The 17661-nt window shown below is 45.5% G+C and overlaps 1 protein-coding gene across 3 annotated transcripts; it reads right to left on the bottom strand.

The window, feature by feature from the left end:
- Positions 1-258: 258 nt before the first annotated feature.
- Positions 259-16869, bottom strand: mirr (mirror). 3 transcript variants are annotated; one of them, NM_079323.4, is made up of 5 exons: positions 16155-16869; positions 13505-14008; positions 5182-5288; positions 2835-3133; positions 259-2525 (listed from the first exon to the last, which is right to left on the bottom strand). In NM_079323.4, the coding sequence occupies exons 1-5, from the start codon at positions 16194-16196 to the stop codon at positions 1552-1554; spliced, it is 1926 nt and encodes a 641-aa protein (NP_524047.2). In that variant the 5' UTR covers positions 16197-16869; the 3' UTR covers positions 259-1551. The 3 variants fall into 2 exon arrangements, with proteins under 3 accessions (NP_524047.2, NP_001261778.1, NP_729818.1); NM_168505.3 differs by having other exon boundaries at positions 1132-2525.
- Between the last annotated feature and the right edge of the window lie 792 nt (positions 16870-17661).

Below are 17661 nucleotides of genomic sequence, written 5' to 3'. Positions count from 1 at the left end.
TATTGAAAAAAAAAGAAACTGAAACGCACTGGTAAGCTGTCCCATTAAATGAAGTCTAGACATCTTTAGGAGCGAAGAAACGTAGATTGGTTTTTTGTTGCTAATAAATAAAAATAAACGTACAAGATCAGCGAACTTCATTTTTATAGAACTTTTAATATTTCAATGCGCTAAAAACATATGTATAATAGTATATAGTAGATACAGTTCGCATTTATTGCCTTCAACGAAACCCCAAAAGCATTAAAAACTCATTTTCTTTGTTTTATTTATACCAATAATTGTGGCTTTTGTTTAATGTGTCTCAGTATCGTTCTTTTATTATAAGTATATACAGTTTTACTAATTTACACTACGCTTAGGGCGCTACAATTACGCGAGCTTACATACTTACAACTTGTGCATAAAGTACAGCAATACATGGATCTCTAGTTTAGGAAATAATTACACACGTAGAAAATTATGGTACATACGAAGTAAAATAAATTAAATTTATAAACGACAGGAACAAATTGGTAACTTAAGACGATAAAAACAATAACAGCTAATTCAATGATTGCTCGTGTACATTTGGCTTGGGTGTTTGGGCTCGCTCGATTGGGAAATGAAGAGGATTGGTTAAGGTTAAGGATCGGATTGGATTGCGTGGGGGGGGGGGGGTCAGCAGACTTGGGTTGATATGTTCTTGGGGGTCCTGCCACAGGACCTTGAAGGGGTACCGCTAGTTTTTTCGAACTCAAATCGATCAAAAAAGCAATGATATAATCGTAATCTACCGGATAGAAGTGGACCTAGCTGCCAGGATGTGTGCTTCTATAATTTAGTGGGTGTTTCGGATCTGCCAGTTGCCACGTGCCACTTGCTATCTGCTATCTGCCACCTGCCATCTGCCATCTCTCGGTTATATGTTAGTGGTCGGGTATGCATGTATGTATGTATGTATGTATATGTATTCATTGTATTCATTGATGTCGCCCTGCTATATATCTTCCAATTTACATCCTATAAGCTCTGATTGCATAAGTTGTATGTAATTAAATTAACGTATCTTCGAATGGTTTTTGGATTATCTTCTCCACAAAATTGCACAACGTCTGGGGCAGCGGGTTGGGTGTGTTTCACTTTTTTTTTGTTCGCGTCGAATTGTTTGCATCTTTATTTCTTTTTATTTTTTTTGCAGTGTTTTCAATCAAATTTTTGTTTTTGGGGGCCCATGCCAAAGGGGAACCGCTGCTGATTATCAGCTGGTTATATTTGTTTGTCGTTTGCTTGCTATTTGGTATAAGCGGCGTTAATCAAAATACCGAATAATCACATTGTAAATTATTGTCCGAAAGTGTAATTATACCTTTCAAGCCCGGGCCTCGAAATCTGCATCTGAATCGGAATCGGAATCGAAATCGAAATGGGTTTCGAAACTGGGAGTGACTACGGCCGCAGGAGCGTAAGCTTCTGCTGCTCCCGGAAGGCGATCAGCGAGCGGAAGGCGGAGATGGGCGAGGCAATTGGGGCCGCACCCAGTTCCGGATCCGGAGATGCCGCCGATGGATGTCATGGCTTTGCACTCAGCGAGGTCACATTCACGCCGGGCGATATCTTGCCGGAGTGCGAACTGGATGACGAGGCGGTGGAGTTGCTGGATATTGGTCCCATCATGTGCTGCGCAGCCGATTGTCCACTGCTCGTGGGTATGTGCACCACATCGCAGCCCATCGACGAGGACGAACTGGAGGCGGAGGGCGAGGCAACTGGCGGCGGTGCCACCTGCTGTCCTCCACTCGATCCACCCGAGGTGGTCAGACTGAGCGGTGCAAAGTGGTGTCCATTGGCGGCTCCGGATACGGCCGCCTTCCACAGCAACGGATTCATGCCCAGCGGTCCATTGTGGGCCGCCAAGCTGGCACCGAATGTGCGCTGATGCTCGAGGAATTCCTGCGTGGGAGCACCCAGATGCGCTGCAGCTGGTCCGTAGAAGCCACGATATAAATCCGGGCGGACGTAGGGTGAATAGTTGGGAATTCTTGCTGCGAGGGGCGATAGAATCTTGCCGGGTGAGGGCTGTTGGCCGGGGTGTCCATAGAAGCCGGGATGCGCAGGCGGTAGCTCTGGGTGGTTATCCTTGGCGCCGGAGCTGGAATCCTTGCTATCCTTGGAGGCCATGTCGGCCAGCGACCAGATCCTTGGCTTCGCGGTGCCCCCCACTGCGGTCTGCAGCGAGTTCTGCTGCGCCTGCTGGTGCTGCTGCAGCAGCTGCTGTTGGTGGTGATGGTAGGCGGCGATGTCTGGCGGGGAACCCGCCGGTGGCCGGAAGTGGTGATGCAGGGCGGCGGGATGGAAGAGTGGGTGGGCGCCCGGCGGCATGCTGCCGGGTCGGTCGTATAGGTCCGGTGATCCATTGGGCGATCCGGGCCGGGACTCGGACCACTCGCTGTTGTTGCTTTCGCCGGGACGGTCGGTCATCATGTCGCCAAGGCGACCGGAACGGTCCTTGTCGTCCGTGGAACCAACGCCGGAGTCCTTGGCGTCTGTAAAGATTAACAAGAAGGTACGGGGTAAATTAAAATCAAATCAAGATAGGAAAATGGTAAAATCTGAAAGCCTTAGATAAAAACAGAAAAGGTAGCCGAAATGGAATGCTATCTGGTAACTTGCTTACAAAAATGTTGCCTACTTTCAAGGGCGATTGCAATACAAATTTCAACTATATCAAAGGTATTTAGTTAAATGAATTTAAAACAGCTTAGTATGCTTAGTTGTTTTAAGATACGTTGAATTTTGATGTAGTAGCTAAACTTTATATATATGAAATACTTTGAATATGATCCATCTCTTACCTAACAGATCGTTATCCTCGGTGTTCTTATCATCGTCATCGTCGATATTGGCATCATCGTCGTCGACGCGATTCCTGGGCTCCCAGGTCATCTTGTTCTCCTTTTTCAGTCTTCTTCTCGCGTTGGCGAACCACGTGGACACCTGCGTCAGCGTCATCTTGGTGATAATGGCCAGCATTATTTTCTCGCCCTTGGTGGGATACGGGTTCTTCTTGTGCTCATTTAGCCAGGCCTTTAACGTGGATGTGGTCTCGCGGGTGGCGTTCTTCCTTCTGGCCCCATTCAAATCCATGCCATAGCTGCAATATTACCAAAAAAATGCAAGAAAAATGCCAAATTAGACTGGGTTCACAAACCGGGTGCGGACATCATTTGCGCGATAAGGAAAGACCAACAGCCCAACAACCATTCCCCGAATTGCCAGCAGGTGATTAAGGCCAGAATGGAATGCAGCCAGCCCAGCTGTTGCCAGGTCGTTTGGAGTTCTTTAAATATGCGACGGCCCAAACAATTGTTGCAATTTGTTAAACTGGGCGGCCAACAGCAAACGGTGGGCGGGCGGTGTTGGCTTTGTTCAGCGTTAAATTTGTTCATCATAAACGCATTTGCATGGGCCCGAACATTTATGCCCGTGCAGTTTGCGGTCTGACACATTGCTCCCCCATCCCACTGTGCCATCCGATGGAGACGATGGTCAATGGTCGGTGGACGGTGGTCGATGGTCGAATGTTGAATGTTGCCGCATGCCTCTCGAACGACAACTGTCCTTTATCGCTTTTTGTGGGCAGTTAACATGAACGTTTTTAGTATATTGGTTTGTATATGTATATTGCGACCAAGCGTGTATATATGCCGGAATAAAACACTACACTGAGAGATAAAATACCAACTAATTTGAAACCTAACTAATTTAAAGATCGACAACCATGCTTTGAATAGTTTTGTATAATGAGGAATACCTTACGATACTTGTATTTCATTAAGTTCTGCGCTTTCAATTCTCAAGTTGTTTTTCAGAACTTGTTGAGAGAGTCTTTTCTAACTTATTAATTGGAGAATGTGAGCTATTCGGGTAAGAAAAAACCATTCTGGACTTAAGAAACCGATTTTAACAATATAGTTTGTATCTTTTTTTCAGTGTTCGGAATGCAAAACATCGACGGGGGAGAGAACTTCCACCATCGTCATCGTCATCGCCATCGCATACATGTGTAGCTGTCTCATTTGTAGTTCTCAGACAGCTGCCCGATCCGATCCCATCCGATCTGATCCAAATGGAGAGGAGGATGACAACGATGTCAACTGGATGCTATATACTATGTGCATATGTGCATTTGTGTAGGGAAGCGACGACGCTGCGTCCGTTGCATTAATTAATTTAAGTTTGAATGCAAAGTGTCGCCGAGTGCGAAACACCTGCGCAGACAGGCAGAGTGCCTTTGATCACCTGACAGCTGGATACATTTTTTTAATTTTCCTATCAGCGCGCTGTAAATGATTGGTGACGACAACAACGCCCCCCCAAAAGTTCGTAATGCTGCTGCTGCGGCGAAAAATTTAAAAAAAAAAGGTGGGGCCTACACAATGATGGTGTATGTATACCTTATGAATTTTGAATCGAACAATTCGCCAACTAGCGGCACGTCACGGCGAAATAACTCAAAATTGATTTATGGCAAATATGTATGCTTGATAGACAAGAAAACAACGCAACAAGGCATCGATATCAACAGTAGCTGCATGAGTCAACTATCAAATTTTGTTATGAGTGTCAATTACAGGGGAAACAATGGGCCCATCGTTGTACCTGTCCGAACGTGAGGTGACGTGACGGGATGTTGTCGATTCTCGACGATTGTTTAACCGGCAATTGTGTGTTGGAAATTTATGTCACTTTGGCCAATGCAATGGGCTTGTTGTGGTTTTCTCATTTTCATTTCTTGTTTTTTTTTTTGTTTCTTTTCATTTCATTTTTGAGGTGCGCAATCGGCGGAAGCAGCCCGCCGACGTGCAAACGATCAATTACAAGCGAATAAATTGAATATTCGAAATCCGAATGCCACTGCGCCTGCGTGCCAATATGCCGGACTTTTACTATTCGAACGCACTTTTCCGAAACGGCATTTAAATGCACCTGCACGCACCTGCAGCACCTCAATCCCAATCCCAATCCCAATTCCAATCCAATCCCAATCCCACTCACGTTCCGATCGACGCCTTTCCAGCGGACCACCATCGGGGTTTTGTCGATTTGGATTGGGATTGGGATTGGGAATGGGGGGAACTATCTGTCGAACTCGCACTTTCAGCGCAACTATGTATGTACATATGTATGACTAATCCTCACCTGTTGAACGGATAGCCGGCGAAGGCCGCGTCGTATGGATGATACATGGATGGATATGGCCAGGGCGATGCTCCGGCCACCAGGTTCTCCTTCAGATCGATGCCAGCCTGTTGAAAAGAAAAAAAACCCCAAAAGATAACACTCTGATTAGTTGTTTGGTTATTTATAATTTTAGACTAATTTCTAGACGAATTTCTGATTTTAGCTTGATCTTTGGGGAGCAATGGGCCAGACCTTGAACCAAAATTATTCAATAACATGTTAAACATATCATTAAGACAGCAGCGAGTATATATTTTTGTTGAGGCGATAGATGATGGCTTGTTTTGTGTCTGCGTTATCAAAGCTCAGCAAATATGATTATTCATCATATTCACAGCGAGCGCTTTATTGTTTAAATTTGGATGGATGAGGGTGAAAGAAATGCCTTTTGGGTTTCTAGTAACTTTTGAAGTAAATATATATATAAATATGTGATTGCATCGTTAGTTTTTCCCCTTAAAAGCTGTGTGAATTCCATCAGTGATTTCTTCACAAGAACGCATTTCGGTGTCACTGTGCAACAGAATGTGGTGATAAGCCCGCGGCAATCTGACCAGCATCGAGGCGAGCATGTGGCCATTTCGTGACTCTGGCAGTGACTTTAGAAGCAAATGGCCAGCGGTTTGCATTGCGTTCGGAGTTGCCACACAGAGAGATTGGCTGCTTAATCTGCAACTCCATGTGCATGTACATCGCGCCATTAGACACTCGATTGTAATCGTTGAAAACATTTAGGAACACAGACTTTGGCACTGATAATAGGCGTGGGGGGACACGACGTGTAATATAGAGCACTGATTAAGTTTAACACGACAATTATCTACGCCGCTTGTCTCAACTCGCTGCGACATTCGCCAGCTGTTCCAGCGATAATGCTGGAGTGCCTTCTATACATCAATAGTATATATAGTATATATGGTATATATAGTGTTCAAGTTGAAATCGGACGCATATTCGTCACTGCGACGCGATGATGCTGCATAATGCCGCTGTCGTTGCCGCAGTTATGACAGGCGCGTTGCAAATAGTCGCCAGTCCGGAAAACAGCGGGGGTACGAAAACAAGATGCGAAATCAATGAGAACCACTACGATACGGATCTACATGGCACCGCAGGACCAATGAGTGCAGGACACTCGGATGCAGGTCCCAGAATCTATTGTCTCCGTGTCGCGACATTCGTCTGGCCAGTTTGCCGCTGCAAAAGCGGAAATATTTTTATGTCGCCAACACGAAAATGTTGCTGTTGCAACATCGCTATCGCCGACCCATCGACTTGCCGCTGGAGCAGGAGTGGGAGTAGAAGTGGAAGTCTTGGGTCTGGGATCTGGCCAAAAGGTTTCGGGACCGGCACTGGTGGCCCAGCATGTGGTAAGTGCGAGTACAGCGGCGATAGACTGATAAACAACGAAAGCAACAGCCACAGATCTTGAGGAACAGGCCAAACTGCAGGGCCAAGGCCCTTTGACAGGTACGACACTCGAAAAAATACTAGCATCTATTTAAAAATATCGTAGATCTCATAAAAATGAATTTATACAAGTTAAAGGTAACACGAGTTTGTAACTAGGACAACATTTAAGAATTAATGCAAATTTATAATTTCATATAATATTTATCTTGTTAGCTTTTTTATGCATTTTCTGGATTATTTTAAACAGATCTCAAACACGGTAAATATATTTAAAAAAAACACGAAAACTAGAAGTTTTATTTGCTAGTTTATTTTCGGTAGTACTTTTCTCTGAGTGGAGGACGGCCTCTGACTCCTTGCCGATAGCAGAAGGCAGTTAGCCCAAACATGGACAGCGTTTTCGGGACAGACTATATTAAATTACACGGCCTGCTCCTATTTCTCAATGGAAGCTCGATGCGAGACCGGGCTGGAAACCTGTTTACGTTTTACAACCTTTACAACAATCACGCCCGGCTATCACGGGAATTGGCCAAAAGTCGCTGCATGCGAATGGGAATGAGGATGCGGATGAGGATGAGGTTGGGGTCCCGAATTCGAATCCGAATCTGTGTCGTGCGTGTTTGGCAGCGAGTGCGTGTAGGCCATGTCGATGCGGGCAAAGCGCATATAATAAATTGCTGCCGGCTACCAGCAAAGTAGCCAAGTGGCCAAGTAGCCAAAGTATCTCCATGGAGCAACAGTAGCTGGTTGCCATTGCAGTTGGCAGTTAGCAGCTCGATACTCTGGTGGAAAAGCGCACCCGTGGCGGGATTTTTGCGCTGGCGGTGGTTAATATTAACAACATTCGACATGTTTGCGTCCGCGTTTATTATTACCAATACTGCGATGCGACAGCAGCAACTGTTGCAGCAGCCACATTTGCAACAGCAGCAGCAGCAGCAACATCTGCAGCAGCGTCAACATCCACAGTTCCACCGCACAGATGCAACTCGTTTTCGAGTTAAATATTGCATTACCACTGGCGACGACAACTGCAATTGTAAAAGCCTTGTTGCCCAGATCGCATATTGCCGATACAGCGTGTTCTTCCGCAACGATGTTTATGCATTTGCAAAATGTTTTAAATGTTTGTACTTTTGGCACTAGAGCTTGTTTCCACGCTCGGTAAATGGTGTATTTGGGCAGTAAGTGACCACCATCAACGAAGTGGTAAGGATTTTAACCCATAGATCTCTAGATTTCTGAAAATATTTGTGCCATTTAAACAACTGACATACATAGTTGTGGTCACAAATATTTAAGCACTTTTGAATCATTGCCGAATCAGATCGTAAATATATTTATGTTTGCTGTATCCAAAAGTGAGCTGAAGCTAATAGGATGTGTATAATAAATCGAAATCCGATACTTCACAAACACTCGTAATCACCTCTTATATGGGGCCAGTTAACATTTCCCATTAATCATTGCCGTGAAGTCAAAGTAAATATTTGCTGAGTGAAACTGTGGGCAAAAGTCCAAATATGAGTGAAACAAGCTCGAGAAACGCATCACAGCCCCGCCCCTACACCGCCACGCCCCGTCGGTTGAACATGAATGAGTGACCACTGTTGGCCACAAAGACCTCAAGTGGTTAGACGTCTGATCCGCTGGATCTTAACAAGCGGAGTGCGTCGTTTCACGCATCGGGAAGTGCGGTTTGCCGGCTACCAGAACCCGGGATTCCATGGATACCACCAACATCTCCTCCTGTCTGCGAGCAAATTAAATAATTCAAATTAAAATGGGACTTTGTCTTCATTACGAGGCAAATTCTGCGACTGTGTTCCCTTCACGCCAAATGGGACGTCAATGGGCGCACTGCCATGGGGGATTATACACTCCGCTTCCGGATGATGGTGGCAAGGGATTCTGGAGGGGATCGGTTGGATCCTCCGGCTCCTGTGGTCTGTCGCCCTGATGCGCCACGATTTGAGCGATGCGCGTAATGACGGGCCGAGTTAATTAATTGCTGCTTCGATTTAAAAATAAACGCACGTTTGCCCGCCGCATTCCCGCCTGTACAGCCAAGAATGAATGGAATCGAAATCGAAATCGGATTCGGAATAGGTATTGGTATTGGTATTGGAATCAGATTCGTATGCGTATTCGCTTTCCGATTTGGAGTCGGAATCGAAATTGTAATTGAAATTGACGACAGCGCGGAGTTTGAGTCGCGCCAAGGAATGCGTTCGTTTCTAGGAGAACTAATCTGCACTGAGCATAAACTTTAAATCTAAAAAATCTTTTCAAATATTATATATCTTAATAATGATTTAAAATTTCAATGAAGAAGTGATAGATTTCTTTGTAATTGCTGTACAGAAACTAAATGGAACTTATTTGGCCACTGATGCTTTCATTTGGTTGGTGAACATTGAAAATTTCTTCCTGTGTACCCTTTGCTTTTTTCCCCCTTTTCAAGAACTGGAGCTCCCAACTCCCGATGACACTTTTTTTCACAACTCGCTTATAAAGTTGTACCACTGAGGTTGCTGTCGTTGTTGGTGTTGATATTGTGTTGCTGTTGTTGCTGGTCGTGTTGCCTGTTTGTTTGTCCGTTGTTCGTATGCGTTGCCATGACTGCTAATTTGTTTGTTGTGGGCAGGGCGGCCATTCACACACACACACACACACAGCAATATCCCACCCACCAACACACTCACACACACACACACATAAGTAGCAGTATCAAGGCGCAGGGCTTCCTTTTCCTTTTTGCCAGCCGTATAAAAGTGCAAAATTTACTGTTAACGAACATTTTCAACTTTGCCAAAAAGCCAAACAACAACGGCAGCAACACAAAAACTTTCCACAACACTTACGGCAACAACAATGAGATTGGTGCGAGCAGTAAATGTATTTAGTACTTTGGCACACACAACCTTCAACACCCAACAGCCAACACCCCACTTACACCCCCAACCCAGAACCCACTGTAAAGTATAGCCCCAACCACCCGTCACCTTGCCATTAGAAAAGCCACCCCCGAAAACAACACGACAACACTTCGACATTTTCAAAAGTTGACAAATCAGTGCTTGTAGCCAAGGTTCCAAGGAGCAGGATGTGCCAGGATCTCTAAGGTTCGGAGTCGGGAGGATGCTGTATGTAACTCGGGGTTGTTTTCTCTATAATGCCACAGAGTGTGATATCTGGAATGGGATTCAGTTCAGTTCGGTTCGGTTCGTTTCGGTGCCGAAATAACGAAGGAGTGTGGTCCGATTTGTAGTTGCTTTCTGCTACATTTTGTAGAAAACTTGCCAGGGGGCAAAAGTTTTTGCAGCTCCCACAGGATATGAGCGTATACCGCACATTTCGTCCTTTTGTTGAAGACCAAAAACCCAGTGCGACGACTATGTTGTCGAGTGTGAAATTTCATGCTTGCATTGTTGTCGTTGATGATGTTGCGGCACTTAAACTGGGGAAAAGTCAATATACCATTTTGGCTGCTTGCCTGCCGTCGACTGGGTCTAAAAACACCCATCCGCCCCGTTAGCCAAAGGCCTCTGTGTTCGCAATCGGGTTGAAGGCTCTGGGCCTTCGCACAAAGGAAGGACCTTTTATGGCGTAGGGAAGCTTAAGTGCAACTGGGTAGTCCACTCATTAGGCTTGGAAAGCGAATGCACTTATAATTTGCTGGAAAAACATGTAGTGCTTAGCCCCAACTTAAACTGCTCGTCACTTTAGACAAATAATAGTGGCTAATTATTGGTTCCAATTTGCGATTATTAATCCAGCTAGCTAGATAAATCTGTTAAGATTTAAAATGCTGTGTAATTGTTAGCAGTTACTAATCATTGACTCGCATTTTTTATTTTTATATTTAAAAAATGTTCTTTCATTATTATTAGAATTAAAGAAACAGCTGAAAGTACCTTTGGGATAAAATATACCTATAATATTTCTCACTCCCCACGTGCCCAAGAACTGAAACATTCAATTAGTTCAATTAACTCCGCGTATTCTCTGTCTCAAAAATAATTTCCAAAAAAAGTACACATATAGCTGCCCAACAAAGGACCCATTTTAAATGAGGGCAGACATTCGGCAATTAACGAAATTAATTTCTCCGAGTGTCAGCGAGTGCAGGATGCAACATATGCGGCCAGGGTCGAAGTCAATTTCGGACTTAAGGATAAACACATAAACGGATGAATGGATAAATGGATGCATGGATGCACGGATGTACGGATGTATGGAGGGCGGACAGGATGACAGGCTGTCACTTGCGTGTTGACAAATTTATTAATAAGGTACGAAGCGGCATCGACCGTCGACGCCCCCAAAAAACACTAGATGAAAAACGCGGCAGCGGGAAAATGGGAAAACGCGGAAAAGCGACAAAGGAGGGAAACGAACACCGGGAGTGGCTATGGGTTAGGCCTATTTGTTAGCGGGCGGCGCTCTTCAAATGTATCTTTGCCATTTGAAATGACAGCTTTGCTGCACCATACCATCCACCGTTGTCGTCATCGTCGTCATCCACCTTCGAGACCGGAGTCACATTCGGAGTCGGAGTTTTGGGATATATATTCCCGCGATGCGGCAAACTGACAGCCGCTTGACAGTTCGTGTCAAAGTAATGAATCCACCGCATTGAGCAGACACTTTTACAACTAGCCTGGATCTGGATCTGCATGTGCCTAGCATAGATGTATCTATATCTATACGACTGCGGCGGATCCGAAGAGAAATCGCTTCAGTTTAGCGCCGGCGGCTGAAGTGACTAATTACGACCCCGGATGATTTATTTAGCAGATGCCGCGACCCGACCTGTTTTGCCTTTTAAACGGCCGTGTAAATGCCCCATGATCCCAAGTGCCCCACATGCCACATGACACTTCAATCACATCCTACTTAATTGCTGTGTCAGCAGATGGATATACATACATACATATATTATTTATATATATATTCGATCTCGATCGCTGTAGCTGATCGATGCTTTGCGCTGCGACTTTCATAATTTGTTTGAACGAACAATGGTTAAATTTATACAGCTACTGGCCGGCGGACCGGTTCTCTAAATTTATCACATTATTTTAGCCCTCAAAGTAAACCAGTTCAAATGCAAATTTTGCTTTGAACATATATTTAATTGAGCATGTGTTTGATTCGGCAAATTGAATTGCACTTAAATCACTTAACGGCTATAATATTTAATCACACATTAGCGTTCGCAGAGATCAGCAAATATTTTTGCCACTGCCATCCGCGGCAAAGTGTTTAGTCACAGATTCGATTCACTCATTCGTCTTTGCGGCTTTTATTCGAACTTCAACTTCATCCAAAGTAGTGGGCATTCTAAATACTCAACTGGCCATTCATTAAACTCTCAGTTTCAATTTCACAGTCGTCAGCTCGTTTTGGGTTCTGCTGCTTTTGCTTCTGTTTTTTATTTCATTTTATTTTTTTTTTTTTTGCCCGGAGTGCCGTCAGCTTTTGAGGCTTTTTTCTTTTTGGCTTGTAAGCAAATAAATTTATGTGTTCACTTTTGAATGCGACATTTTATCGGATCATATTTAATGGGCGCTGTTAGGGAGTCCAAAGAAGGAGGCCTCAACAAAAGGGACATTAAACGCCGAATGCCCACCGATTCGGAGACAAATTTGAACATTCAAATTGAATTGAATACCTGTGTCGGTTTGCATGACATTTTTTAGGCAGACAGTTTCAAATTTATATCCTAATTAAGTGTTAAAACTGAACTGAATTCATTTTGATTTTATATAAACTATTCTTGAAGCACAATTTCAACAATAAGCAATGCACATTAAACATTAATCAATTGTAATTGCATCCCCTCCAACCATTTTCACAGACAATTAAAAATAGCATTTCGAAAACATTTTATGAGACAACCAAAACAGGAAAACAAGTCAAAACATTGTATTTAGCTCAATTGAGCAGACAGTAAATGCATTTTCTCCGATTCCAACTAACTTTTCAGCAGAATCGAAAACACATGCACCGGATCCCAAAACTAAGGAAACCAAAAACCCAACCACTGGGTGTCCAGTTCCTCGGGCTCCGCATGTGGTCCCCGAGAACATTGTGTCCAAATAGAATTGTTGGCAAACAAAGGCAAATTACACGATGCTATTAGAAGCGATGCGAACAAAGGGCCGACGGCGAAGCGCCGGACATGTGGCGATGGTGACCAAGACGTGCCACACAGTCCTTCGACTGCCACAGTCTTCCCAGTCCATTGTCCATAAATCGGAAAAGTGCAGCACTTCGGGTATCCCGATGCGATGCCCCGACTCCTCCAGCAGATCGAGTTAAGCGCAGGCATATTTCGCAACAATAATGTGACTTGAAATATCACTGGGCGAGCGAAAGGTCAGTTGTAGGCTTAGGGCCTAAGTACCACGGGACCTGTGGCCCCACGGCTGACAAATCGCTTCAAGCGAGGCTCCGCTGTAGGCCACAGTACAAGTTCGGAAGCATGGACGGGGCTCGGTACACGGTACACCCATGGTACACGATCAAATGACGACGCGACTTTAGCTTCAACTTCAACATCAACTTTAACTCCAACTTCGATGGTGGTCTCCCGCTCCTCGAGTCGACAAATTCACAAATTTATTGCGCCATTGTTCGGATTATATGACTTATGAACAGGCTTTACGATGCACGGCAAAAAAAAAAACACATTTAGGATCTTCGAAACGAAGTTATAAAACTTCATGAAATAAGCATAAGAAATCTTCCACACAGTTTTTGCACAGAAGATGCTCAGACTGTTTCTGATTTTGGCTCAGTGTAGGACCCATGTCTCTCCAAAAAATACCGAAGCTTATTCACGACCGAGTTCACTTACCGGATTGGCGTAGAACGGCGGCTGATCCGCCGCAATCCCGGAGAGGTAGGCGGACATGCCCTCCGGATAGACGCCGAGCGGGACTCCGCCGGCGGCGGCTAGTCGCTGGTAGTTGAGCATGTCGTACTGGCAGGAGCAGATCGTCTGGCCGCTCACCGGATCCGTGTAGATGGTGCGACCCGTATCACAGCAGCGGTTGGGCGGGTTGCCCGCTCCGGGCGCCGGTGCTCCACCGGGGGCGGAGGAGTGCGGTCCCGGTGGCGGTGCGCCCACCAGCGAGAGGGCGGGCAGGCCGGCGGACGGACCGCACGGCGAGGTGGAGCGAGCGCCCGGCGGCACCGTCGAGGTCACCATGCCACTGTGTCCTGGCCCGGCGATTCCCGGTGCACTCAGCGGCTGGGCGGCGGGACAGGCGAGCGTGGGCAGCGTCGAGGGCGGACTCTGCGGAGCGTTGGTTGGAGGCGTGTTGGGCGACGAGGTGGCAAGGTGAGTTGAAACGGCATTCTGCAAGTTAAGTGGAAGACAACAACGTTGAGTGCATTTGCTTAACGGAGCTAACAAGCGTTTGGTACTAAAAATAGCTGTCCAAGTTGATTATGAACAATATGTTGTACAATAAGTAAACAAATTTGAAATAAAATAATAAATAAAATTTATAAATTTAAGTACTGCACTACTAATCCCTTGATAGCTTATAATAAAATGTTTTAAGGCCTCTTTCTAAAACGAAACTTTTTTAGAAAAATGTTCTTCATCTTTGAAGTTAATTTCAGTAAATTGATTATCCGACTTTGATCTTTTCCAATTCGTTTCTCGAGTTTATGGCGGCCATTAAGGCGCTGCTTCTTGCGCTGGATAAAAAGCCCCAATAGACGGTCTACTGTACCGCGCTACCAGCTGGCACTAAAACTTAATTAAAAACGTAGCCCCTTATCAGTGCGATAAGAGCGTCTCTTCAGTGGGATGGGTTGTGGGCTGTCCACGGGCCCTTCAGAACTGCAGAGCCTCAGAACCACAAAACTGGGATCCCAACCGATGGATTCTTCCCCCCCTACAAACTGTGCTCTCTCCTCTCTCCACTCCCGAAAACCCCTTTCCCCTGCGATCCGGCGATCTTCAAAGTGGGGCCGCCATTACCAACAAATCATGTTTTCGATTGACAACATTGATTTAAATTACACAGCCGATTGCTGCCAACGACGACAGCGGCAACAGCAACAACAACGACAAGCTGCAACAACGTCCTAAGAGCAATTTGATTGTAAGTTGTCCAATGACTGCCTGGATCGATCCTCTATATGGTATGGTATGGTATGGTATAGCATGGTATATAGTGTGTTTGTGTGTGCACATAAGCCTATCGCGCACTTTTGTCAACACTTTTAGTCAACTGAAACAACTGCAAGAGCAACAACTGCAACAACTTCAGTGGACAAGAGCAACGTACACATTCGCACACATGCGACATGGGGTAAGGAAAACAAGTTTCAGGTTTGTTTATCGCTGCCTCCTTGGTTAACTTCTCCACTTCTTGAGGCTTGGGGCTGTGGGCTTTGGGGCTCCAGGGGCTCCGGGGCTTCGGGGCTTCGGGGCTTGGAGCCGCTCTTCCCGTTTAACATTTTACAAATGATCCGAGGCGTAAGATACGATTTTTATCGCAGGCCGGCGGTCACAGTGCTGCATGTTGTATCATCGGTCGTGATTGATACCGCCACAATGTTGTCGCTGATGTTGCTGTTGCAGTTGGGATTCGGTTCGGTGTTGCGTCTCGTGCTTTCATCAAGTGACAACTCAAGTGGCCCTATGCGATTAAAAATTAATTCCCGGTGTTTGCCGGATGGCTGGATGGATCCACAATACACTCGTACGATTTCTTATCAATGCGGCTCTTTGAATCAACCGCCGATGATTATCGACTATCTATGGCTACAGGCTATAACTATAACACAACAAATATCTCAACTCGAAGTGGTCGTTTTGCGGCTAAAGTAAATTATTTTCGGGTAGCCATTATGATGGCGAGGGTAGAGTGACAGCCATTCATGTTTGTTTAAAGAGCATTTAATATTTCCGATATTCCGTTTCAGCTTTCGACTTTGCGCCACAAGTTGCTTTTACATACATATATGAAAATATATGAATATGCTCGAGTGTCGAGTGCAAGCGATTAAATTTTTGGAACAGGGATACCATATTAACTGGGGATCGTGTTACCACTGAGGGATTATTATGGCTAAAATCCTATTGGACACTCAAGTGTGACTGAGCACGATGTGCGGTGACCTTGCCAGCTTGGTTAACAACCAAAGAGACATTGATGCATAAGAGAGATTTTCCGAATTGGCAGACGGTTTTTCGCGTGTTGTTCGCCCAATGTAGCACACTTGTGGTCCTGACATTTTCAATCTGTTTTATTTTTAAATCCATGTCTTCCGTTTGCCAAATCAAAATGCTAAGGTATTCGAACCCAGAGTAATCCCACTGTTTCTGCTTTTATCTACATGTGTTGCACTGATTTGCCTCGTAGCTGAACGGGTTTTCAATCTAATTGCCACTATCCAAATGCCAGACAAGCTAAAATGCAGCGATTAACTGAACCATCTTACAAGTAATAAAAAATGGGGGAAAAAAAACAAATTGATATACGCACCATTACTAAACAGATACCGGTTTCATTACTGTGCACTGTCATTTAATATTAATTTTTGCTTTTAACTAAAACTATAAAGCAAATCTTAGAGTTACGATGCACCGATGGACTCGCGCACTGAACCGACGTATGTGTATTTAGATAGATTTATAATCCGAGTGAAGTGATTGTGATTGTGCGATCTGTGATCTTGTGATTGATCCGAACTAGTTTTTATGTTGATTTTGGATCCGGCTTGCGAGCTATTTCAGTGTTTACTTTCTTTGGGCTGTGTTTATTTTTTTTTGTTATTCGTTTCGTTGCACTGCGTTGCACTTGCCGACGGCTGCAAGGAGCTGGCCAACTCGAGTTAGCTGGCCAACACAGGCGCTACTGGGCACCGTAAATCCGTAAAATCCGACGGGCGGCTCGACGGGAATCGTTTATGTGAGTCGTTTAAATTTGTAGAATTGGTAGAATCGGTATTCGGGAGGAGCAGCTCTATCCGGAGGATGCGAAAACGAAGCACGAATGAACCAGAGGCGGCGGCAGCAAATAGTAGTATCTGGGTGTGAATCTGATTCTGTTTCTGAATCTGGGTACTGAATTTGAATCCAGCTCGCAGAACGACGGCGAGCGGCGGGCAGAGAGCACTATTATTCACACTGCGGCACTGGCACTGCGGCGGACACGAACGATACGAACAATCTGCGTAACAGTCAAAAGTAGACTAACATGAGTTTCTTGAGCAACTACAAAGTGTACGACAAATGGGAATTACACGACAACCGACAATCGAAAAACAGCGCAGCGCAACAACAAGAACAGGCCCACGCACCACCACATCGATACATAGCCCGCGCCGCGTTTGTATGTGTGAGCGAGAGAGCGCACAAACGGGTTTCTCCCCTTAATTTTTACTCGCACCTTCGCTGGTGTGCGTGCGCTCTCTTTGCTCTTTTTGAGAGCGGCCAAGTATCTGTGCGCTGGTGTGCGTGCGAAAAGTATCTGTGTGCGCTGGAAAAAGTAGCAAACGAGGCGGCACGACGACAACACGAACGGCAACAACGGCAATAATGATTATCATTATAAGTGGGCTGGCGCTCCGGCTGTGTGTGGCACTCAGGGGATTGGGATTGGAATCGGCATCGGAATCGGTATGCTACGGTAGATACCCCTCAACCCCCTACCGAAACGTAGCCACCAATCTCGCTGCAAGTGCGAGCGAGACGCAGCAAACCAGTTGGTTAGGTGGAGGGGTGGGGGCAACAAAAAAAGTATCTACCGCCTGTGTGACCATAAATAAAGTATCTGCCAGCTGCGGCCGGGCGAGAGCGGGATGGCTATAGCCGCTGCGCCGTTGGCCACGAATCGCAACCAAGCGGCAGCGACAGCGGTAGTATCGCAACTTGCTCGCGTTGGCTGTCGTCTTGCTGGCGTGCGAGCGAGATGGCATAGCAGCAGCAGCAGCAGCAGCGGCGACAAGAAGCAGCAGCAGCAGCAGCAACACCGAGAGCGGCAGAACATG

The sequence above is a fragment of the Drosophila melanogaster genome, chromosome 3L (genome assembly GCF_000001215.4).
Source record: "Drosophila melanogaster chromosome 3L".
In the NCBI taxonomy this organism is placed as follows: domain Eukaryota; kingdom Metazoa; phylum Arthropoda; class Insecta; order Diptera; family Drosophilidae; genus Drosophila; species Drosophila melanogaster.
The sequence above is the reverse complement of the archived record's forward strand: the minus strand, read 5'-3'. Positions and strand labels throughout refer to the sequence as shown.